The sequence below is a fragment of the Armigeres subalbatus genome, chromosome 3 (genome assembly GCF_024139115.2).
Source record: "Armigeres subalbatus isolate Guangzhou_Male chromosome 3, GZ_Asu_2, whole genome shotgun sequence".
NCBI lineage: Eukaryota > Metazoa > Arthropoda > Insecta > Diptera > Culicidae > Armigeres > Armigeres subalbatus.
In genome coordinates this window covers 7,589,312-7,613,733 of record NC_085141.1, presented here as the reverse complement: position 1 = coordinate 7,613,733, position 24,422 = coordinate 7,589,312, and the positions used below count along the sequence as shown (strand labels likewise).

The 24,422-nt window shown below is 43.0% G+C and overlaps 1 protein-coding gene across 7 annotated transcripts in view; it reads right to left on the bottom strand.

Annotated features, from left to right (window-relative positions):
• LOC134222321 (1-phosphatidylinositol 4,5-bisphosphate phosphodiesterase) overlaps positions 1-24,422 on the bottom strand; it is a 257,905-nt gene that overhangs the window by 124,789 nt on the left and 108,694 nt on the right. For 5 of the 7 annotated variants that reach the window (XR_009982411.1, XM_062701464.1, XM_062701466.1 and 2 more), the window contains 2 exons: positions 1,002-1,210; positions 778-837 (listed from right to left, as the gene is read on the bottom strand). Coding sequence is in view for 5 of the 7 variants with exons in the window: in XM_062701464.1 (XP_062557448.1) it covers positions 778-837; positions 1,002-1,172 (231 nt within the window). In the remaining 2 variants the exon portion in view is untranslated. Of the gene's footprint in view, positions 1-777; positions 838-1,001; positions 1,211-1,494; positions 1,614-24,422 lie in introns of those variants that run through there. The other 2 variants (XM_062701468.1, XM_062701470.1) reach the window with 2 other exon arrangements.

The following is a 24,422-nucleotide window of genomic DNA, read 5'->3' as shown; positions in this document are numbered from 1 at the left end:
AATCATCTGTTAATTCCATACAAATACGCGTCCCATACGAGTACGAGACCTGTATAAAACGTGGCACATGGTGCTTCTCTTTTTATAAGACTCTACACTGTAGCTTGTAAAAAATGAGTACTGCTGGGATGTTTAGTGGTGTACGGGTACATCGTTCATGACTTGGTTGATCGGGTAGATAACATGTTCTGAGCTCTAGGACGTGTTAGAGACCCTGAAATGGTTTACGTTTATTGAATACTCTATAAATTTAAGTCTTATGATCACATAGATATTTTTGGACATACATTTCAACTTAGGGCATTTTTTGTCTAGACATATTTCCTGATACATTCAAGGATATGTTCTGAACTGAACAGTTCGGACGGCCTAGGACATCCGAACAAATATTCCAATGTTTTTTAGTGTATATCTTAACTAGTTTTTAACTCCAAATTTGTACGTAAAAAAAGTCGTCCTGAAAGGATTAAGCCGTAATTTGGCTCATGCTTAAGTTATAAGTCCTAGATGTTTTCCTTCAAAATAATTATAAAGGTTCCCCGAAACACATGCGATGCGACAATTGCGACGCGATTCTATCGCTTGGCGACTGCGATTCTGTCGTCGTTGGTAGGGAAGCGTAAATGAAACATTGCCTACAGCGAGCCAACGATAGAATCGTGGCGACTAGTTGTCGCCGTCGCGGCGATGGAATCGCTCAGGTCTGGGGAAGCCTTAAATGTTTTTTTTTTTCATACATTTCTGATTCATTTTCTATGGAGTCATATTGTGACTAACCTTTGGCATTCCTCCTGCTCGGATGTCACTGACTTGACACAGCTCGATCACATCACCTTCCTGTGGAGGGAGAAAGAGATCATCAAAGTTTATAGTCTGAGCTTTTCACGATTCGAGTACTGGACTGCAAAAGATAGATTTCTTGGACGCTGGATGAGCTCTATCGTTACTTCCAGTGTCAAATACCCTAATTCTTTTCAGTGCCCAATTGAATCTACACTCACCCGTCCTTCACTCTTCCAATAGACGAAGAACCCATACTCGTCCACTTTGAATGTGCAGCCAGGTTCAAATTCTGTGTTGTCCTTATCCTCAAACCACCGGTCAAAGACGCATCCGGCCTGCAGGGCATCCGGGACCGGAATCTGCCAGTTGAATTCGAACCGCTTTGTCATGTTGCTTTCCTATGCTTATTGACTAATTATTATGAGATCTGAAAAAAAAAAGAAATAGAAATATGATAAGTTTCATCAAATATCCATGAGCTATTGTTTCATGGCAGATACGCGTATTCAAACCACAATTGTAAGGTCATATTCATGCTCTCGGATTTGAGTCCAGTTAGTCAAGTACGAGACGCTGAAGACGACTTAATAGATATACGAGTGTCTGTCAAGACAAAAATAAATTAGTGAAGTTAATTCACAGAAAGAACTCGGCTTCTGGCATTAGGATTAACAAACAAAACGATATGTTGCTCAAATTCCTATCCTTTACCAATAACTACGGTGCAAGCTCCCCGCAGCTTCAAGGCCAATTTTATATAGAGTGCCGTTATTGACAGAAGCTCCAACCACCGGGGAGGAGCTCGTACAAGTGTCCGGAGCGAATGTCCCCGAACGCGGCCAACTTTCCTTATTGGTGATAATTAAATAAATCAAACGGCGAGTTTATTAAATTAAACATTACATCCGTGCATACACAACACGACGCACGGCAGTTGTCACGTTTGGTTCCGGCACGGGGGACCGACCAGCATGTGCCGTATTCGTCGTGATGTGCCATGCGCTGTGGTTGGTTGATGGCAATGTGCCAGGGAAAACATTCGGCTGACTGATTGGCTACACTGAAATGATTTATGTGGATTGAAACGGTTTACTGACAATAAACATCAACATCAGAATAATCTAGGTGACAAATGAGTATAATTGTATTTTGACAAAATTGTGTTTCTAATAGCGAAATCAGAACATTCCAGATATTATAAATATTATCAATTGAAAATTTACCTTGGGACCAAATAATTTGTTTCAGTGCTGCAACGGTGATCAATTCTCTCATCACACTACACAAAAGCAATGCAATGAATGGGTTTGGTCGCAATGGGTAAATCGCTTTATCAATTTTGTCACCCATATTTATTGCATTAGCAGAAAGCGGTAAGTGACAATGCGAAATTTGATTTGACAGGGAACTGGCGTTCATATGTAAGTAACTGAATAACTATCGGTCAATTTTTTGCGCCATTCGCGATCCATCACAGCCAGACTGAAATAGATGATTAACTCAGTTCGACAAGTTTATGGCAATAACATAACCTTCTAGTATATTAAATATAGAAAACTTCTTACCAATGGGAGCCTTCCTGGACTCGCATGGTCTTAGATCACTCGCGCAGTCCCGCTGCTATTGTGAACGACAGACGTGCTTTTTTCGAACGTGTTGTACTTTTTGCATGGGAAGTTTAAAGAAAAAAAAGTTGCATAATAAGACATGTACAGAAATGTAAAATATCTTTACCCGTAACCCTTTATCACGGTAGTTAGTTATATAGTTTCTAACCATAAGCAACACCACAAGACACCACTTATTTAGCTTTTGGGCAATAACCCGATTCTTTTGGTACTTGGTATCAAAGCTTGTTCTCTAATATTGAATTTTGCGTTCATGATGGCCCAAAACTTCTCAATATGGGGATGTTCCGAAACAACTTTGATGTCTGTAATAGCATAAAGTGTTGACCACAGGAAGGGCGGGAGATGCTTCCTTAGGCACTCGCCCTGGTAATTTCCTCTTTGATGCCCTAGCAGCACAGTTCAGATCGATTTGGTTGCAGTAGCTCATATATTTACGACTGAAATTGGTCGTATTTAGGTAACAGAAATATGTTCACAACATGTCTGTGCTGCTCGGGTGGTATCAATGATGTACGGTCGGTTAATGTTATTGCATCCATTGATGAGATTTTTTTGACGGGTTGGTCTACAATCTTCCCTCTTACTCAAGAACGGTCAACAGTGAAGTGGCAACTTAAAACTTCTACCCAGCAACAGTTTTATGTCAGCTTGATGTACGGGTCTCAGATTTTAATTAAACTTTAACAACAAGCAGAGTTTATAGATGAATAAATAAAATAAAAAAAAAAGTTTCAGTAATATTCCATTTAATTCCACCATGTTGTAATATTTACACATATATGACACAATCCACGCACTTCTACACCAAGGGACCAAAATTTCAAACTAAAAATTAGGATCCAATATCTGTAGGACAGGAAAACATACATATTGAATTACAAGAAAAACATTTCTTCCACTGAAAAATGTTTTCGGAACATTGTTTAATAGCCCAATCAAAGTAGCAGACTTTTAGTATAAAAAAATACTCCCTAAACATTTTTTTTTACAAATATGCATTATTGCTCCTATTTGGGAGCAAATGTATTGATGAATACGTAATTAAATACAGTTTTTAATGATCTTTTTGTGTGCACATTGTATTGCTTCGAAAATTTCAGTTTACATGAAATATTTGTACTTTAAAAACAGTGACATTGAAATGGTGTCGCGTTACGAAAATAGTCGTATAATTGATACTAGACAAAAGGTACAAACATTGGAAAAGTAATATTTCGGATTCTCTTAGTACTCGTCAAGAGCTTTCTTTTCGTGTATTAAGATCCAAAATCGGACCATTTTCCATGAAGTTACACTAGGTACAAAAATATGGTGTCGCGTTACGCGAATTGATTGTGCTTCTGTAATAAGGGATAAAATGCTTTCGGTTTATTGATCCAGTATCACAATGGTTTCTTTCAAGTAATTTAGGGCTTGTACATGAATAGCGTAACAAAATTGGGGGTGTAACGGGGTGTGTCATTTGGTAACTCTCCATAGTACAAAAAATAGGTTACCATACAAAAATGTTACGGAGTGGTGGGAAATTACAAATGTTTGGTGTTTGGTGACCCCTTTGGGGTCGTCCGTTAATAAGTCACGTGAAACTGAGTTTTTTTTCGAATAAATTGTGAGGCTTTTTTAATCCTCTCTCTTTTCCACGCAATATCACAATGCCACTCATATGAGTAAACGTAACTAACAGTTTGCTGACGAACACGGTTTCCTTCTACCATGTCACGAACCGTCAAACTTGTTTGTGGATGCCAAGTATGATTATATTTTTTTCAATGATTCGTTTATTTGAAAGACTCATCTGACGTGAAGCGTTACGGAGCCGCAGTTATGTTTTTTAATACAAGTTTTAATACAAGTTTTTAATACAAGTTGATTTTTTAACATATTTTTAGCTTTGAGGAACCGAAAGACTCGTGTTTTCTTTTCTCCATTTAATTTTAATCTTTTTTATATTTTAGTTAATTTTCCTTTCGTTCGCTCTCACTAGCTCGGCTTTTTTTTATTCTTTGACCAAGATCGTCACAGCCGAGTACGTCAGCGCTCAAAGAAGATGCCGTGAACATACGTCAATTTAGTCGATATTTCATCTTAAGAACTTTAACAGAGATTTTCGCAGTCAATATCGGTGAAATAATTTAAGAGTGTTGGTCACCGGTAGTCGAAAATATAATGAATATCGTCAGGCAAAAAACTTCACCAAACCAATGCAAGAATAAGGGCCTATCGAAAAAGGTTAACAGAGAGTTTCTGAGTGATAAATTGAAAAAAAAAATCCATTTTATGTTAATCGAGATGATCCAGCATTGGGCTGGTTCGTTAATAAAGACATATTATATCAGGAATCCTAATGAACTTCGCTTTGACCTGAATGAATATACAATAATAAGACAATTATTTTACACCAGGATATAAACACTATTTTCAAAATTGAGTATTTATTTTGTGAGTAGTGTTGATGATAGCGTAAAGATTGAAAATGTAGTTAAAAGTAGTGCACTCAGGGCACGACGCATACGTTCTTGTGATAAACATTGGTTGAGACATGAGACGTATTCCAATCTTTTCGGAAATAAATAAAAAGTTGAAAACAGACAACGTTCCAGTAGAAACGTAGAATAAAAAACGACAGAAACGACAGAAATATAATCAACATTGCTGAGCTTCTTGGGCCATCATCACCTTTCAAAATGGTTAACGTAGAAAAAAGGCAATATAGAACTTTTCAGTGTAAAAAAACTCACTTCTAGGGGGATCGATCATCTGACCACGTACTTAAAAACCGATCCGGGTTATACTTGGGTATGACTAATATAAAAATAGGAAAACCCATTACCATTTAATTTGTTTCTAGAACTGAATATGTGATACGAATGGAATTGGTTCAGTTCTATATTTGTGCCGGTTAGTCCCTCAAACTTTAATAACTGAAACTCCAGATCGTAACCACCAACTCGAACTACATTCCACGATAGATAATGTGATAATATTCTGTGTCGAATATAACATGTCGCATCGAAATCGGCTGAAATTACGTATTCTATCAACGATAAACACGTTTGCGTAACGCGACACCATTTGCAGGAGACTGTTTGTCGATCAGCGTAACGCGGCGGTGTTCATATGAATTCAGTTATTTTAATTATAATTTCCGTTTTTTCCTGCAATTTTAATCCACAGCCTCATTTCTGTTGATGTATACGAGAAATGCTTAGAATAAATCGAGACTCCAAACCGTATACCAGAGCTGAAAAACGCAATTGCATTTCAAAATGCGAAAAAGTGCAATTCAGCGATGGTGTCGCGTTACGAAATACAGCGAGCTATATTTATCATATTCAAAGTGAAAAATGTCAAAATTAATATTCTATCAGAAAGGAAATTTAGTGAGGATAATTTTACACCTGTTTAATCATATGTCCCCGAGGCTAATTTTCGAATGCAGACCTAATTTTTCGCTGAAAGTCGGCTCCTCATGGTGTCGCGTTACGCTGGAATGTGTCATATGCATTTAGACCTCAACTGTGAAGCCGTCTTCAGTGTCACGTACTTCACTCGACTTGGTCCTCCGTACGACAAACCGATGGAATTATTAGTTTGAAGGTACTAAAACGCCAGTGTTCGGAATATGAGTTATGTTCGAAATTTGAGTCAAAACAGAACTGCAAAAAAAAAATTCTACGACATTTTTCACTTTGATGAAAACTAATAAAGAAAAGCCGCAAAAATTATCGTGAACTCGTATATTGTATCTCGAATATTATCAAAAAATATATCTGAGAATAAAATTATATGAGCTTTACCCTCTGTAATATTTATACACCCAGGTTTTTTACGCGGTTGGAATTCATTAATTTCTCGGTTAACCTGAACTTTCACAGCTTTTCAAATACCACCCGAATTTTCTTTAAATTTTTTGTGAATTTTTGTCGTGGGGTTAACTCATTGTTTCATTGACGCTGAAGGTCTTAAACGACTAAAACCAAACCGTTTAAAAGCAACTTGGGTGTAATGTATTTTTTAAATTAATTTTTCTTATGCACTAAGGCTAGTTTTGGGGAACCGAAAAACTCGCGGTTATGGAATACAATATACAGTATGAAAAGATGGAAACTTAGGGTGCTGAGGTAATAACAATGCTGATGTTCACATGGTTGACATTCTTGACGATGTTTCACTTCTGTAACGGGACGAACAGACATTTTCTTGGGAGACAACAACGAGAGGATAACATACGAAAGGGAAACGACATTAAAATGGACAACATCCCGGAATGGTTATGGACCTAAAGTGGAAACAAACTCATTCAGAAGAAACTCTGGCAATAAGGGGTATCAACATTCTTGAAATTGTCAACCGGAACCATGATCTTATGAGTATTTACAACGGACCGGTCATCCTTAACAGGTTTCCGTGGAACCCAATGAGGCCTATCATTAAGGAGAAACCTTGGCAATCTTTTTCTTTAATGAACAACTGAAACTTGACCTGCTTTACATTTTGCCCAGAGAGTTGAGCACATTTCCCACTCGAAAGCATCTTAGACCAAGAATCGAACTTGGCATCTGCTGTTTGGTAATCCTACGGCTATGCTCACAAGGATAACTGAGAACCCTGGCAATATAGGGGAAATGACGGCTTTGGCAGGTTTTGTCCTATTATTGTCAGGGGGTTTTCTATACCCAATCATGCTCAAACTTGGCCTAAACACTCTTTGCATATCAAAGAATATTGCGGCCGAATTTCATAAAATTTGATCAACAAAAACCCCCCTGACAATAATAGAACAAAACCTGCCAAAGCCGTCATTTCCCCTAGATTTCAAAAATTCAAGGAATTGTTTCGGAAACATGTTTCCACAAGTAGCAGGGCAACCAGATGGTTTTCCACAAAAACGAAACAGATTTCCGTGGAACCTAAACCTTCTGGATTCGGTATTCTGCAACAACTAGTGTTCTTTGTCTCAATGCGAGCTCGTCCTTATTCGATATTGATATATTATGTTATGTCATCATTAGGGGTGGTGGAAATTCGCGATTTCGCGGAAGCCGCGAAATCCGCGAAATTTAAACATTTTCGCGAAATTAACCTTTCCCGTCAATAATTTCATTCCATTCTCTTGCCTCAGTCGATATAAGGAGACCATAGCCGAACTAGCCGGCTTTGATAAAGAAAGTGTACCGTAACCTACTGTATCCTACCATGCTCAATATGTGACTTACTACCGAAAATTCATCGAACATGAACTCGGAAGTATCAGCTGCCACAAATTCTTTGACTGAGCTCCAAGAACTGCTCCAGGACCGAGAAATAAAGGAAAAGATTGGTTTCACAAGTCAAAGCATCTAAACTGGTTGTCTTTTTTATTTTTTGTACCGAAATATAATTTACCGTGAATTTTTGCCGCGAATTTTCAGATTTTCTAAATTGGCTGCCGCGAAATTTTGAAAATTTTGCCGCGAATTTCCACCACCCCTAGTTATAACAGTACACCCAAAAACCAAATCTGACAATTATTATATAAAATCTGGGCATATACAATTCTGTAAGTTTTTATACAGATATTGTATTAAAATAATACAAACCTGTATTATTTAAATACAACAATTGTATTACAGTCGTCCGAAATTGTATATGCCCAATTATTATACAGTTTCTGTAAAGTTCTTATGCAGAACTGTATTAAAATCTGCCATCTGCTGGTTGGGTGTAGGAATCGTTTTGGTAGAACGTGAAACACAGAAAAAAAAACTAAGCTAGAAATACAAAGTACGAAAGGGACGAGTCTAGGATTTAACCCACGATCTCCTGCTTATAAGGCAGAAGCGGTAGCCACTAGACCACCGAGCTCGTTGCCTGCCCGACTTTTTTTCATCACATCCAAAAATCGCCAGATTTGATTGGTTTACCGTTTTGATGGTACACCCTCTTGAAGGCCCATCAGCTTATGAAAGCATGTATCCCAAACAATTTCAAATATGTTGATACTTATCCAGTTTTCGCGAGCGGTAATAGCTGCCAACTTGTCAGATTTGCGTTTGTGGGGGGTCAATCGCACCCACTGTCCTGAGCACGCAAAAAAAAGCGTTCATGAATTCGTGAACTAACGAGTTCACGGTGAATTTTTTCGTGAACAACAGTCACGGATTCAGGAATACAATCACGTTTTCTGGAACGTTCTGGAAAATGTAACTAGTGTTCCCGAATCCGTGACTTAAATCACGGTATATTTTTCTGGTTCACGAATTCGGGAACGCTTTTTTTGCGTGAGCTTTCTGGCCAATGTGGTAAAAAAGAAGGCGTTGATGCAATAATTTCACACTTTCTTATTTGATAAATTGCTCTGATTGCTTCTTTTCCCTTCTTTCTTCTTCCGTTTTATCTTTTCTCTTCTCCTTCTGGAATCTTCCTTTTGCTTTCCTCCTTTCACACTTTTCATTTTCCACTACTAACTTTTCCCTCCTCACATCCCACTTCTCACTTCTCTCTTCTTATTCCTTGCTTTTAACTTCGCACTTCTCATTCTCATTTCTTTAATTTCACTTTTCAGTTTTCCCTTTCCACTTTTTACGTTTCACTTCTCACTTCTAACTTCTCACTTTTCACTTGTAATTTGACCAAATGACCGTTAAGTAGAGTTGTAGAAAAAGCTTCACACTAGAAGTCTACCATACAACACATTTTGAAATTCAGCTTTTGGAATGAGTTATTGACAAACTACTAAATGATCGAACGCAAATTACGGTAACATCCTTGTCTAACGACCCACTATGGTGGGACCTTACTTGGAAAACATGTTTCCGAAACAATTCCAAGAATCTTGATACCCATATTGTCAGGGTTTCTTCTCAATGAGTTTGTGACCATTTTAGGCCCCACGGAAATCTTTTCCAGGCTGATCGTTTCGGTTGTCATCCATGCTATGGTCTTAACTACTTGGAAAACATGTTTCCGAAAACGAGACGAGCCAGCCTCGGGCTGAAAGTCTCGATAACAAAGACAAAAAAAATTGTTTCCGGAAGAATTTCAAGTATTTTGATACCAATATCGCCAGGGTTTCTTCTAAATGAGTTTGTGGCCACTATAGGAGCCATGGGAACCTATTCCGGAATGACCGTTCCGAGACCAAATGATCAGGTGGTCCTAATACGTTGTGAAGTCATAATCCTCGAATTTTCTACGAAACTGGTTACTTGGGATACAAGAAATCATCACTAGGTTTCTACAACATCCAATTATCCATTTTTGAGTCATGGTTTAGCAAATCCGGAATTCCGGCAACCAGTTAATCGGAGCCTATTGAAAAGAGGCTTCCGAACCTCTTGAAAGGAGGCTTCCGAGCCTCTTGAAAGGAGGCTTCCGAGCCTCTCGGAACGAGGCTCCCGAGCCTCTCGGAACGAGGCTCCCGAGCCTCTCGGAACGAGGCTTCCGAGCCTCTTTGAAAGGAAGCTTCCGAGCCTCTTGAATGGATGCTTCCAAATCCTCTTAAAAGGAGGCTTCCGAGCCTATTGAAAGGAGACTTCCGAGCTTTTGAAAGGAGGCTTCCGAACCTCTCGAAAGGAGGCTTCTGAGCCTATTGAAAGGAGGATTCCGAGCCTATTGAAAGGAGGCTTCCGAGCCTCTTAAAAGGAGGCTTCCGAGCCTCATAAAAGGAGGCGTCCAAGCCTCTTGAAAGGAGGCGTCCGAGCCTCTTAAAAGGAGGCCTCTTGAAAGGAGGCTTCCGAGCCTCTTAAAAGGAGGCTTCCGAGCCTCTTAAAAGGAGGCTTCCGAGCCTCTTAAAAGGAGGATTCCGAGCCTCTTAAAAAGAAGGCTTCCGAGCCTCTTGAAAGGAGAATTCCGAGCCTCTTGAAAAGAGGCTTCCGAGCCTCTTGAAAGGAGAATTTCGAGCCTCTTGAAAAGAGGCTTCCGAGCCTCTTGAAAGGAGGCTTCCGAGCCCTCTTGAAAGGAGGCTTCCGAGCCAATTGAAAAGAGGCTTCCGAGCCTCTTGAAAGGAGGCTTCCGAGCCTCTCGGAACGAGGCTCCCGAGCCTCTCGGAACGAGGCTCCCGAGCCTCTCGGAACGAGGCTCCCGAGCCTCTCGGAACGAGGCTTCCGAGCCTCTTTGAAAGGAAGCTTCCGAGCCTCTTGAATGGATGCTTCCGAACCCTCTTAAAAGGAGGCTTCCGAGCCTATTGAAAGGAGACTTCCGAGCTTTTGAAAGGAGGCTTCCGAACCTCTCGAAAGGAGGTTTCTGAGCCTATTGAAAGGAGGATTCCGAGCCTATTGAAAGGAGGCTTCCGAGCCTCTTAAAAGGAGGCTTCCGAGCCTCATAAAAGGAGGCGTCCAAGCCTCTTGAAAGGAGGCGTCCGAGCCTCTTAAAAGGAGGCTTCCGAGCCTCTTAAAAGGAGGCTTCCGAGCCTCTTAAAAGGAGGCTTCCGAGCCTCTTAAAAGGAGGATTCCGAGCCTCTTAAAAAGAAGGCTTCCGAGCCTCTTGAAAGGAGAATTCCGAGCCTCTTGAAAAGAGGCTTCCGAGCCTCTTGAAAGGAGAATTTCGAGCCTCTTGAAAAGAGGCTTCCGAGCCTCTTGAAAGGAGGCTTCCGAGCCCTCTTGAAAGGAGGCTTCCGAGCCAATTGAAAAGAGGCTTCCGAGCCTCTTGAAAGGAGGCTTCCGAGCCTCTCGGAACGAGGCTCCCGAGCCTCTCGGAACGAGGCTCCCGAGCCTCTCGGAACGAGGCTCCCGAGCCTCTCGGAACGAGGCTTCCGAGCCTCTTTGAAAGGAAGCTTCCGAGCCTCTTGAATGGATGCTTCCGAACCCTCTTAAAAGGAGGCTTCCGAGCCTATTGAAAGGAGACTTCCGAGCTTTTGAAAGGAGGCTTCCGAACCTCTCGAAAGGAGGCTTCTGAGCCTATTGAAAGGAGGATTCCGAGCCTATTGAAAGGAGGCTTCCGAGCCTCTTAAAAGGAGGCTTCCGAGCCTCTTAAAAGGAGGCGTCCAAGCCTCTTGAAAGGAGGCGTCCGAGCCGAGTCCGAGTCCAAGCCTCTTGAAAGGAGGCGTCCGAGCCTCTTAAAAGGAGGCCTCTTGAAAGGAGGCTTCCGAGCCTCTTAAAAGGAGGCTTCCGAGCCTCTTAAAAAGAGGCTTCCGAGCCTCTTAAAAGGAGGATTCCGAGCCTCTTAAAAAGAAGGCTTCCGAGCCTCTCAAAAGGAGGCTTCCGAGCCTTTTAAAAAGATGCTTCCGAGCCTCTTGAAAGGAGGCTTCTGAGCCTCTTGAAAAGAGGCTTCCGAGTCTCTTGAAAGGAGGCTTCCGAGTCTCTTGAAAAGAGGCTTCCGAGTCTCTTGAAACGAGGCTTCCGAGCCTCTTGAAAGGAGGCTTCCGAGCCTCTTGAAAGGAGGCTTCCGAGTCTCTTGAAAGGAGGCGTCCGAGTCTCTTGAAAGGAGGTGTGTGGCCTAATTCCGCCGAACGAGCTATCCGTTGATTTGATCGCTTGTGTGCTGTCTTCTCGAGCGTGCCCGACGAGGAAAGAGGCAAAGTCATGGCCTGCTATTCACTGGTCAATGTTGGAAACCGAACCGTTATACGGATGATATTTACATATCTGTCATCAATGCACGCTTAGAGTTGATTGCCCAATTTCTATTAAATCTCACCCTCACATTCCCCTTCTTCTTTCATCAAAAAAGAGAAAAAAAACATTGACTTGCGATTTTCATAAAACAACCATTTACATAATTTTTTTTTCACGCGTGTTTTTTTACATTACAGCCAAATTTAATTTTACAATTCAGTATCCAATATCCGTACTCAATTCCCATATTCAAAATCATCCTAATTCAAATATTTCAATCCTACGTTTGATACGATTATCCAAGCTTAAGCCAATCAGTCCGACACTCTCACACAACACCTTTGAAATTCAAACTTAAAACGTTGCGTTCTGCTGGTCCACCGCATTAAGGTGTCTTTGACGCGAACAATCCGCCCTTGTTCTACACAACCATCAAAAAGCTGCGACAATCCGTACTCTTCCAGAGCACGTTCGACAACACAAGCAGAAAACCGATGAGAAAAACAAATAATTTATTCCGAAAACAAATCATGTTTAATCGCAACCGATAAGAACAACAAATCATTCAATCTGGTATCTTCGACATTACAAGTGGAAACCGCTGAGAAACCGATGCTTCGACGCTACTTTAGAGTTCTTTCGATATTTAAACATGTTTAAGTCAAACCGAGCGCCTTCGACTCTTTTAGTCGAAACCGTTGAGAAACAACACATTTTTCAATCCAGAGTTCCTTTGACATCATAAACCAAAACCGACGAGCAAATAATTCAATCCGACGCACTTCCAGAGCGTCTTTGACATCCCAAGTCAGAATCGATGGACAAATCATTCAATCCGACGCTCTTCCAGAACGTCTTCGACATCACAAGTCGAAACCGATAAAAAAACATTTAATCCGACGCTCTTCCAGAGCGCCTTTGACACTACAAGTCGAAACCGATGAGCAAATCATTTAAGCTGACGCCGTTCCAGAGCGTCTTTGACATGACAAGTCGAAACCGATGAGACAATCATTCAATTCGACGCTCTTCCAGAGCTTCTTTGACATCACATGCAGAAACCGATGAACAAATCATTCATTCCGATGCTTTTCCAGAGCGTCTTCGACATTACAAGTCGAAACCGATGAGCAAATCATTTAATCCGACACTCTTCCAGAGCGTCTTCGACATCACAAGTCGAAACCGATGAGAAAATTATTCAATCCGACGCTCTTCCAGAGCGTCTTATTACAAGTCGAAACCGATGAGAAAACAAATAATTTATTCCGGCGATCTTCCCTGCGACATCACAAGTCAAAACCGATGAAACAAATGTCCCGATCACGCCCACAGGATACTTACAGAACAATAATTTCCAACCAGGAACAACCTGGCAGGATCGCCAAATGTGTGGCCTAATTCCGCCGAACGGTCTGTCTTCCCGAGCGTGCAACTGCGGGCATGCCCGACGAGGAAAGAGGCAAAGTCATGGCCTGCTATTCACTGGTCAATGTTGGAACCCGAACCGTTATTCGCGACTACGAAGGTAAATTCTTCACGCACAGTCTGACAGTTCCTTATGGGATTTTACTGTGGAGGGACAAGAAAGGGTGATTGGCGGCCATGTTTCACGCACAGTCTGACAGATAGCAATGAGATTTTGCCATAAGAGTGAGTAGAGGCATTACCTTCGTATTCGCGAATACGGATGATATTTACATGTCTGTCATCAATGCACGCTCAGAGTGGATTGCCCAATTTCTATTAAATCTCACCCTCACAGGAGGCTTCCGAGCCTCTTGAAAGGAGGCTTCCGAGCCTCTTGAAAGGAGGCTTCCGAGCCGATTGAAAGAAGGCTTCCGAGCCTATTGAAAGGTGGCTTCCGAGCCTCTTAAAAGGAGGCTTCCGATACGGCGTACCAGCATGGTCTAAAGCACTAGAGGCCGGGTGCAAATTAATCAGGGTACACCGGCTGATGTGTTTGCGGGTTTCAAGCGCATTCCGCACCATATCTTATGAGGCGGTGTGCGTCATTGTTGGGATGATGCTTATAGACATAATTCTGAGGAAGATGTGGAGTGCTTCAACGACAGGGACTCGGTGCAAATGTGACGTGTCAAGAGAGCAGCTTCGTTGCTCAAATGGCAAAGTGCATGGGACACTGCAATCAAAGGTCGTTGAACCCACAGACTGATTCCGGAGGTATCGAATTGGATTAGTAGGAAGCAGGGATTGAATCCTAAAGAGAAAGAACAAGTCTCTCACTTATCGTCTCTGTTTACATATACGATATGCAGCATACCGCGAGAGAATTGATTCGGGGTGCTATACCCCATGATAAATTTATTTTAGAAAGCTCCTAATGTGGGAAGCACTGGCTCTGATGATGCATTTTAACTTGTTCTACACAGCTGTGCAGTAACCAACACGAAAGGAGCGAAAACAAAGCTAGAATCACCATTTTTCTGTGAGGGCTGCCTATCCGATTCTGTTTTTTCGCACTTGTATACAAGTTTGATAAATTTGTTATCATGGCTTGTTATGATTCGGGACAGTTTTTGCCTCTCCTTTATCGTTGTTCGTTATCTATTGAGAGCGATTTCTGGAAACCCTGGTAGGAAGCATGGTCATTGGTCAGGTCAACTTCCACCTATCACAGGTGTTGTCTAAACATGGCTGCTTTAAAAAGTTCCTGCATAGGTTCGGGTTCGCAGATTCGGCGGAGTGCCCGAAATGTGTAGGTGAGGTAGAATCGGCATTCGATGTTGAACGCAATGCCATGCTGTTTGTCAGCGGCATGGATACCGGTCAACCTCGTTGAGAGGATGTGTCGGGAAGAGGTTATACGGAATGGGGTCGTTCAACAATGATGTCACAGGTTATAGGGGGGGAGGGGGTCTAAGATTTTGTGACAGTACATATACTAGGTATACAAAAAAGCGCGACAGAGGGGGGAGGGGGGGGTCTAGAAATCCCAAAAAGTAGTGGACGTCATATTTGAATCACCCCAATGCGGTGAACACAGCGTCTCAATAGATTATGTCGAAACTACAGCGCTGGTGGCGTCTTGAACAAAACCAGCAGCTGCAGTAGAGACAACTGTGATGCAGTGAACACCATGCTCACTAAAAGAACAAAAACGCGCGGGTGGGCTTCGGGGACCTTCGTATGCAGATATAGAGGTCATTGCGGTTCACGCGTGGCGTTTGTTGTCGGGGTGCTCGTCTCCTACGCGAGTTTGTGATACAGACCGATAGGTTACTATCATAGCTTGCGATCGACGGGTGGTGAGGTTACCATCATTGAAGTCGATGTTGTGTTATAACACCGAGTGCGTTAGCATAGGCGTGAGCGTTCTCAATAGTCTTCCCCTGATGTATTGCTTAATTGCGAGCCGGGGGATATGGACTGACGAAAGGGTTTCGGTTTTAGTGGGTTGGGTGATCCCATCCCCACACTACCTGAGTTAACCTCCTCAGGTGTCAGTTTACAGATTTCCGTTCACCCTTGCTCAAGAAAAAAAGAGAACAATATACGACAGGATACAGTGGCCCTGTAACGCTCATATTTTCATTTATATCAAATTGAATTATGCTACATCAACAAATAATCTGCAGAAAATGAGTTTCTTTTAATAACATGGCCAAACACGTGTCCCCTTAAGCTGATTCTGATGCTAATTAATCGTTCCATCAAGATCGAGTGCAAAGCTGCAAAACATATCCCCCGTGGTGCCAAATTGGAAGCGTAGCGTAGCGCAAACAATTTGTCCTATTCAATCGGTGTACATTTTTCTATTTTTTGCCTTTCTCGTACAATGAAATGTAGCGAAAGGCTGCATGTTCATCTTGTAAGTTGAATGTGATTCGTTTTTTTTTTATTAAATATTTTTAAATGTCTGTCTGTTTCTACTTTTTTACTCGTTATTCATATTTTTGTATATTTAGGAATTTATGTTTTTTAAACCGGAGAATATAACAGGGTCAACTTTCCTTTTAAGAGCAGTATTGCTTTCTATTAATTCGCAAGAAAGAGGGCATTACCGCTAGGTAGATTAATGCAGATAATTTTTTTAATCATTTGCTATGGGCTTGTACTTTATGTACATATTTTGCTTTGAGACGACAACCAACCAACAACATGCCGAAAGAAGCACGAGTGGCATATGGTCTCCGCTAATAAAGGCAATGTCGAGTGCTGTTCGTCGCGAATTCCAATTAGTCTAACTGATGGCGGAATGACCAGGCAGAAGCGTGTTCTCTGCCACCACGTAGATACATTTATTAGTAGATCGAGGTGGGCTGTCCAAAAATGGCACGACATAACACGGGTACGAGCTCTGCTTAGGCTGGCGTGCGCGGCCCGCGGTCTCACAACAGGTGTTGATAATTCACTGGCTAACAATCCATTAGAGGCATCAGACCAGATGGACACTCGCGGATGAGGCTTAATTCAATAAGCAAGACGTAGTCAATTAAAATGCTATTTGAGCTTGAACGAAAACAACCCATTAGATGGCATCTGGTATATCTACTCCTCCGTTTAAGGAAGTGTGGCCGTTTGTACTCGATGAGTGCAAATTTTGCGATAACACCGCTTTGGAGAAAAGCAATCAATCGATAACCCGGCTCTTTATAGGTGAAAGGTTGACTCAGCTACGGCTGCAATGTGGGTGTGAAGCTTCTGGCGAAGCTCATTTTATGGCACTAAATCATTTTTCCGCTTTAATTTTGATAACATTGTGTACCGATGTGGAAAATTTATATCCCTGATAGTGTCAGTGGGTTTGCCGCGCAAATTGTTTTCAGAGAGCTAGTGCGACAGGCAAAAAGTATTAGTGGACAGGGGAATCATTGGGGTTCCCCATCCATCCGCCCCGGTAGCAGCGGGAAATAATAAAACTTCCGAAACAACCCTCATCAACCGGCGATCGGACAGCTGTTACGTTCATTGAAAGCAATACCGAACATGTGGCATTGAGTTGTTGTTGATGTGTTTGTTTTGTTGTGGCACTTATCATTTATATCCAAACCAACATCTGAAAGTAGGTTGCGCTGCAAATGAAATAAAATCAATTGTTTTCATTTTAATTTGTTTTGTGTTGTATAAAACTGGTCCTACTCCTTACTTATAATTTGACCGTTTTTGTTTTATAGATGTATGAGATAGATTTGCTATAATCCGTTCAATGCCACCTGAACCACCAAATCTACAAATCTATGAAATGTATTCCAAACGCTGTTTATGAATTGCAATCAGAGCCACAGCTTAGCTACGCAACATTGCTTTAAATAGCAGTACATATATGGCGGAGAACATTTGAAAGGAACCTGGAATTTATCACGAGAAGATGCGAATCATTTGGAACTTGTGCAATTTTCTATAAGAACTCGGAATAAAATCAATTAATTTTTTTTTCAATGTTCGATGGAAGATCTAGATTCATTTATTAGTTTACATCTAAACAGATGAATCAATTTGATGAATAAATCAACAATTTGACGCAACAATGTTTGGTTCACGGCCACATCCCTCAAACTTCGACTGCGCTCCACACTTGCGAATAGCTCGCTTGCACTCCCTCCTTTTTATTCCAGCTGGACCTAAGGCGGGTACCATCTTTGCAGAGTTCCTCTCCAGCATGCTTGCAATATCGAATTACTCCAGCCCTGCCCATCGTATCTTTCCAGCTACACTCGGAATACTCGTGGTTCATCCTTCGTTGCAACACACTCTCTTCACTTGTACAACGCCAAAGATGGTTCTACGCACGCATCGCTCGAAAATTCCAAATGCTTGTCCTCTTCGAGTTGTCGAAACACTTTTTGAAGCTCTGGCACAGTATTATTTAATAGGCACATCATCAATGTTTATTCTACTTATAAGATCCAAATGCTTAACAGCAGATCTAATCTACCGATAATTAAAACAAGCCTGACAAGGCTATTTACCTATCTTCTCTTTTTTTCTACTTTTGACCTTTTCCTCCTGTAAACACATTTTCTGAAATAGCGCACGAGCAACGCATTCAATTATGCATTAACCCCATCCGACCGGCCGATGAATTGGTCAAATCGGGCGGCTTCCACCATCAGCCGCCCGTAATGAGACAACTATTTATGGGGGCAATTATTTTCTATCGCCAACCGGATAGGCATCGTTCGTCAAGAAAACGTCACACATTTTCCTATACTTGGTATAGGATGCATGCACCGCCAATCTACGTGGCTACGAAAACGCTTGTTCACCCGTCTCCCGGGGGTTTCGGCTATTTGCGTAATCGTTTCCTCGATGAGTTTACTTTTTCCCATCGTTATATACCTACTTGAGCACCTAAGTACCTGTGCGTCGGAGGAAGTTCAATGTCGATGAAGGTAATGAGAAGTGTTCAAAATGAGTTCAAGGTGATGCTTGCATAACTCTCGCCGTGCTTTTGGGACCATCCATAACGTAAGCCATGTTTCCAAAGCCGCGGGGTAGGGTTTTCAAATAAATTGATGATGTATTACATGTACTCGATGAATGTCCCCACTTCCGTGCGAATGTATGATACCATCGCTCTGCTCGCCAATCAGCTGTTCACAATGACTTGGGTTGGCACGGAGAGACGAACTCGTTTTTCTCAAGCACTCATTCACAAAGGGTGAGATGAGAAATGTGCAATGCACAGTGCACGTCGGCTCTGACATGCTCGAATGGGAAACGTGGATGAAATTCTTGAAACTTTTCTCATTACATACTCGACAACGGGCGGTGACGATGATGCCGAGATGACGTTGTTGACGGAAATTGCTTGAGGGCTTCCCGGCGGAGGTTCCGAAGAAATATGAATGTAAACCCTTTATCAAATCAATATTGAGCGCGAGGTACGAGCATGCGGAGAATACTTGTGAACGTTTATTTGAATACAGGAAAGATAATAATAAAAATGGGGAACAATAATTGCCATTTTATAATCGTATAGTGCTTCTAGTAAGGCGGGGGAGATATTTTTATTCGGAAACGTGGAGAAATTCATAGTTCCCAAATTGATTAGGAAATTATTTATAGTTTTCTAATGGAATATCTTTATTTGTAATAAGATGAGTTAGTACTACATTCTATTTAATTTCACCACTTGATTGTAACTTTCCAGATATGAACAGTATAGCCGTCTTCAGTGTCTCGAGTCGAAGATATCTTTTGAATCAGATAACCAATTTGCACCATGTATAGTGCAAAAAAAAACAGTTATTTATACACTAGACTCGTGTTTTACCGAAATCCCTCAATTAATAAAGGTAGAATGGTAGATTGGTAGCAAATATACTCTATTACCAATATAGTCCACTCTGGCTGATTTGAAGAGACAACGAAGTAGCGCCGCGGTGTCACAAAAGGCAAGCAATGTAGTGAAGAAACATTCCGAGGGGTGTTTAAACGTATAATTCAATATGCAGTATAACATGTCGAAATAGTATGCTATAAATCATCCCATGACCCCATTTTGACATCTTGAGATGATTTGCTGATATTGTGGGGTCCATAAAAAAACGCAATCTCAATTATTATGAGAGTTTAATAATCGTGATATTTTCATACTAAAGCATTACGGCTCCGCAAAGCGTCATACACGACTGAGCCTACCCAATTTTAATATTAGATGAAAAATCCTAATATTTGCACTATTTTTTGAGATTCTGTGAGATTTTTGTCAATTATTTCTTTGTTTTATAATTCTGGAAATATTTTAGGGATTTTTGAAAAAATCATTTAGTCTGGAGGCTGTTATTGAAGTATTGAATAAAGGAGACGTGAATTGAATTGAATTATCTTTATTTACAAGATTTTCGAACCTAGACATAAGGAGACGTGAAACCCGGAATCGGCAATCAAAATTTTCCCCCACTTTCGGGTGCCGCAACTGGGGTCTGGGTCATTTGGCATAAAGTAATTTGGCATAACGCCATTTGGCATTAGGTCATTTGGCATAAAGGCCATTTGGTATAATGGTCATGTGGCATAACGGACATTTGGCATAATTTAGAACTGCAATGAAATAGTGGGTCATTTGGCAAAACGGACATTTGGCATAATTTTGAGCTGTGAAAGCGAAAGGGATATTTCATGTAATTTTTAGCGTAGATAAAGTAGGTCGAGCCTGTTTTCTGATAAATTTAGACTGATGGTGTACATTTTCCGGAAGAATGAAATAACAAAACGGCAGAATTGCTTCCGAGGGAGGGTTCACATCCATCATTGACTTATTCTGGCCACATGCCTACTTTTGCATCCACCATTGCTTCAATCCGGGAATACGCCTTAAGACCGGATCAAATCCACCATTGCCTTAATCCGGGCAAGCGCCTAACTTTAAAAACTCAAGCAATACACTTGTCGTAGATGAGTTACTAAAACCAATCAAGTCACATATGAGTTACTGCAACCAAATCAATCTGAATTGTACTACTCAAGGGAAGGGGAAGAGATCACATCTACCATTGATTCATTCCCGGCAATCGCCTACTTATAAAGAAGGAGTCACATCCACCATTTGCCATAATCAGGGCAGGGCCTACTTTTAAAGAAGGGATCACATCTACCATTGGCACAATTCGGGCCACACACCTACTTTTAAAGGGGCCCTCCTTAGCCGTGCGGTAAGACGCGCGGCTACAAAGCAAGACCATGCTGAGGGTGGCCTGGTTCGATTCCCGGTTCCGGTCTAGGCAATTTTCGGATTGGAAATTGTCTCGACTTCCCTGGGCATAAAAGTATCATCGTGTTAGCCTCATGATATACGAATGCAAAAATGGTATCTTGGCTTAGAAACCTCGCAGTTAATAACTGTGGAAGAGCTTAATGAACACTAAGCTGCGAGGCGGCTCTGTCCCAGTGGGGGATGTAATGCCAATAAGAAGAAGAAGAAGAAGAACCTACTTTTAAAACTCTCGACGGTGTACAACACGCGTCGAAGTCGGACGCCGCGGCTTAACATTGGGCGGCTACAAGACGGTAGACTAGCCCAAGAATACGCGCAGCAGCTGGAAGTGGCACTTCCAACGGAAGAGCAGCTAGGCGCAGCATCTCTTGAAGATGGCTGGAGAGATATTCGATCCGCCATTGGTAGCACCGCAACCGCTGCACTTGGCACGGTGCCCCCGGATCAGAGAAACGACTGGTATGACGGCGAATGTGAGCAGTTAGTGGAAGAGAAGAATGCAGCATGGGCGAGATTGCTGCAACACCGCACGAGGGCGAACGAGGCACGATATAAACAGGCGCGGAACAGACAAAACTCGATTTTCCGGAGGAAAAAGCGCCAGCAGGAAGATCGAGACCGTGAAGAAACGGAGCAACTGTACCGCGCTAATAACACACGAAAGTTCTATGAGAAGTTAAACCGTTCACGTAAGGGCCACGTGCCACAGCCCGATATGTGTAAGGACATAAACGGGAACCTTCTTACGAACGAGCGTGAGGTGATCCAAAAGTGGCGGCAGCACTACGAAGAACACCTGAATGGCGATGTGGCAGACGAAGATGGCGGTATGGTGATGGACCTGGGAGATCGCGCGCAGGACATAATTCTACCGGCTCCGGATCTCCAGGAAATCCAGGAGGAGATTGGCCGGCTCAAGAACAACAAAGCCCCTGGGGTTGACCAACTACCAGGAGAGCTATTTAAACACGGTGGTGAGGCACTGGCTAGAGCGCTGCACTGGGTCATTACCAAGATTTGGGAGGAGGAAGTTTTGCCGCAGGAGTGGATGGAAGGTGTCGTGTGTCCCATCTACAAAAGGGCGATAAGCTGGATTGTAGCAACTACCGCGCAATCACATTGCTGAACGCCGCCTACAAGGTACTATCCCAAATTTTATGCCGTCGACTAGCACCAACTGCAAGGGAGTTCGTGGGGCAGTACCAGGCGGGTTTTATGGGCGAACGCTCCACCACGGACCAGGTGTTTGCCATTCGCCAAGTACTGCAGAAATGCCGCGAATACAACGTGCCCACACATCATCTATTCATCGACTTCAAAGCCGCATATGATACAATCGATCGGGACCAGCTATGGCAGCTAATGCACGAACACGGTTTTCCGGATAAACTGACACGGTTGATCAAAGCGACGATGGATCGGGTGATGTGCGTAGTTCGAGTTTCAGGGGCATTCTCGAGTCCCTTCGAAACCCGCAGAGGGTTACGGCAAGGTGATGGTCTTTCGTGTTTGCTATTCAACATCGCTTTGGAAGGTGTAATACGAAGAGCAGGGATTGATACGAGTGGTACTATTTTCAATAAGTCCGTCCAGCTATTTGGTTTCGCCGACGACATAGATATTATGGCACGTAACTTTGAGAAGATGGAGGAAGCCTACATCAGACTGAAGAGGGAAGCTAAGCGGATCGGACTAGTCATCAACACGTCGAAGACGAAGTACATGATAGGAAGAGGTTCAAGAGAAGACAATGTGAGCCACCCACCGAGAGTTTGCATCGGTGGTGACGAAATCGAGGTGGTAGAATGTGTACTTGGGCTCACTGGTGACTGCCGAAAATGACACCAGCAGAGAAATTCGGAGACGCATAGTGGCTGGAAATCGTACGTACTTTGGACTCCGCAAGACGCTCCGATCGAATAGAGTTCGCCACCGTACCAAACTGACAATCTACAAAACGCTAATTAGACCGGTAGTCCTCTACGGACACGAGACCTGGACGATGCTCGTGGAGGACCAACGCGCACTTGGAGTTTTCGAAAGGAAAGTGCTGCGTACCATCTATGGTGGGGTGCAGATGGCGGACGGTACGTGGAGGAGGCGAATGAACCACGAATTGCATCAGCTGTTGGGAGAACCATCCATCGTTCACACCGCGAAAATCGGACGACTGCGATGGGCCGGGCACGTAGCCAGAATGTCGGACAGTAACCCGGTGAAAATGGTTCTCGACAACGATCCGACGGGCACAAGAAGGCGAGGTGCGCAGCGGGCAAGTTGGATCGATCAGGTGGAAGATGACTTGCGGACCCTCCGTAGACCGTTGTAGACGATGGATGTGTCATCTGCGAACAGAGACAGAATGCCGCCTTCTGGAGGTTGTGGCATGTCGGAGGTGAACAGATTGAAAAGCAGGGGCCCGAGGATACTGCCCTGGGGAACGCCTGCGACGATGTTGTGCGCATTGGAACTCGCTCCGCTGATTGAGACCCGGAATGTCCTTGCCGACAGGTAATTGTTGATGATTTTCACCAGGTAGCTGGGAAGATTGTAGCGTTGTAGTTTGTACACCAGGCCATCATGCCATACATTGTCAAATGCCTTCTCGACATCGAGTAAGGCCATGGCGGATGTTTTCGAGACAAACTTGTTCCGTCTGAGGACGTTGGTAACTCGGGTCAGTTGGTGTACAGTTGACCGACCGCGTCGGAAACCAAACTGTTCCTCGAGCAAGATGTTGAGATTTTCGGCAGAGTCAAGTAACCGATGATGAATAGCTTTTTCGAATAGCTTGGATAACCCTGAGAGAAGGCTGATGGGTCTATAACTTTTGGGTGAGGAAGGATCCTTCCCAGGCTTCCGGATGGGGATGACTTTCGCTGACTTCCAGAACGATGGGAAGTAGCTAAGCCGGAGACACTGATTAAAGATCAGCGAGAGGTGCTCGAAGAACGGAGCACTCATGTGTTTGAGCTCGAGATTCAGGATGCTGTCGAAGCCTGGGGCCTTCATGTTCTTCGACGATTTGATATAGGCCGTCAATTCGTCAGCTGAGATCTCCAACTCCTCCGAGAAGTCGTTGGGAATCAAATGGATGTTGTTAGCATGCTCGTTGACGGCTGCTTCGTGTGGACTGACGATGTTCTGTCCAAGATTGTGTGAGCTGACGAAGTGACGACCTATTTCAGCGACCTTCTCTGCAGGAGTTATCAAGCGATCCTTAGAGCCATTATTGTCTAGTGGGATCAAAGGTGGAATGGGCCGAGGCTTGGATTTTAGAATTTTCCAGAACGGCTTAGCATAATCTGGGAGAGTGCGGATCTTATTCGAGAAGTCGTTATTTTTGAGGTCCACCATTCTGGCCTTGATAATTTTTGTGATTCGATTGCAGCGTGCCTTAAGCTCAGGCAGTCCAGTACGCTGAAACTGCCTGCGAGTGACATTCCGCAATCGAATCAAATCTTTGGTGAGTGTATCGATGTTTAAGGAGTTGCTTACCTGCCGAGCCGTCGGTACGTGTTGCTCTCGGGCCGCCGTGATCGCCTCCTCGATAGTGCACAGCTGGCGGTCGATACTTTCCGGCGTCTCCGGACGCACCTCGTAGTCGACGATGTTATCGACGCACTGCTGGAAACGCTGCCAGTTCACTCGGTGGTAGTTCCGCCGTAACTGCTTATGCCGATTGACCGAGGAGCCCAGTTCCGCCACCACCGGATAGTGATCCGAACTGAGCTCCTGGTATACAACCGGCTGCGAGACGTGGTCACTCAGGTTTGTTACGTAGAGGTCGAG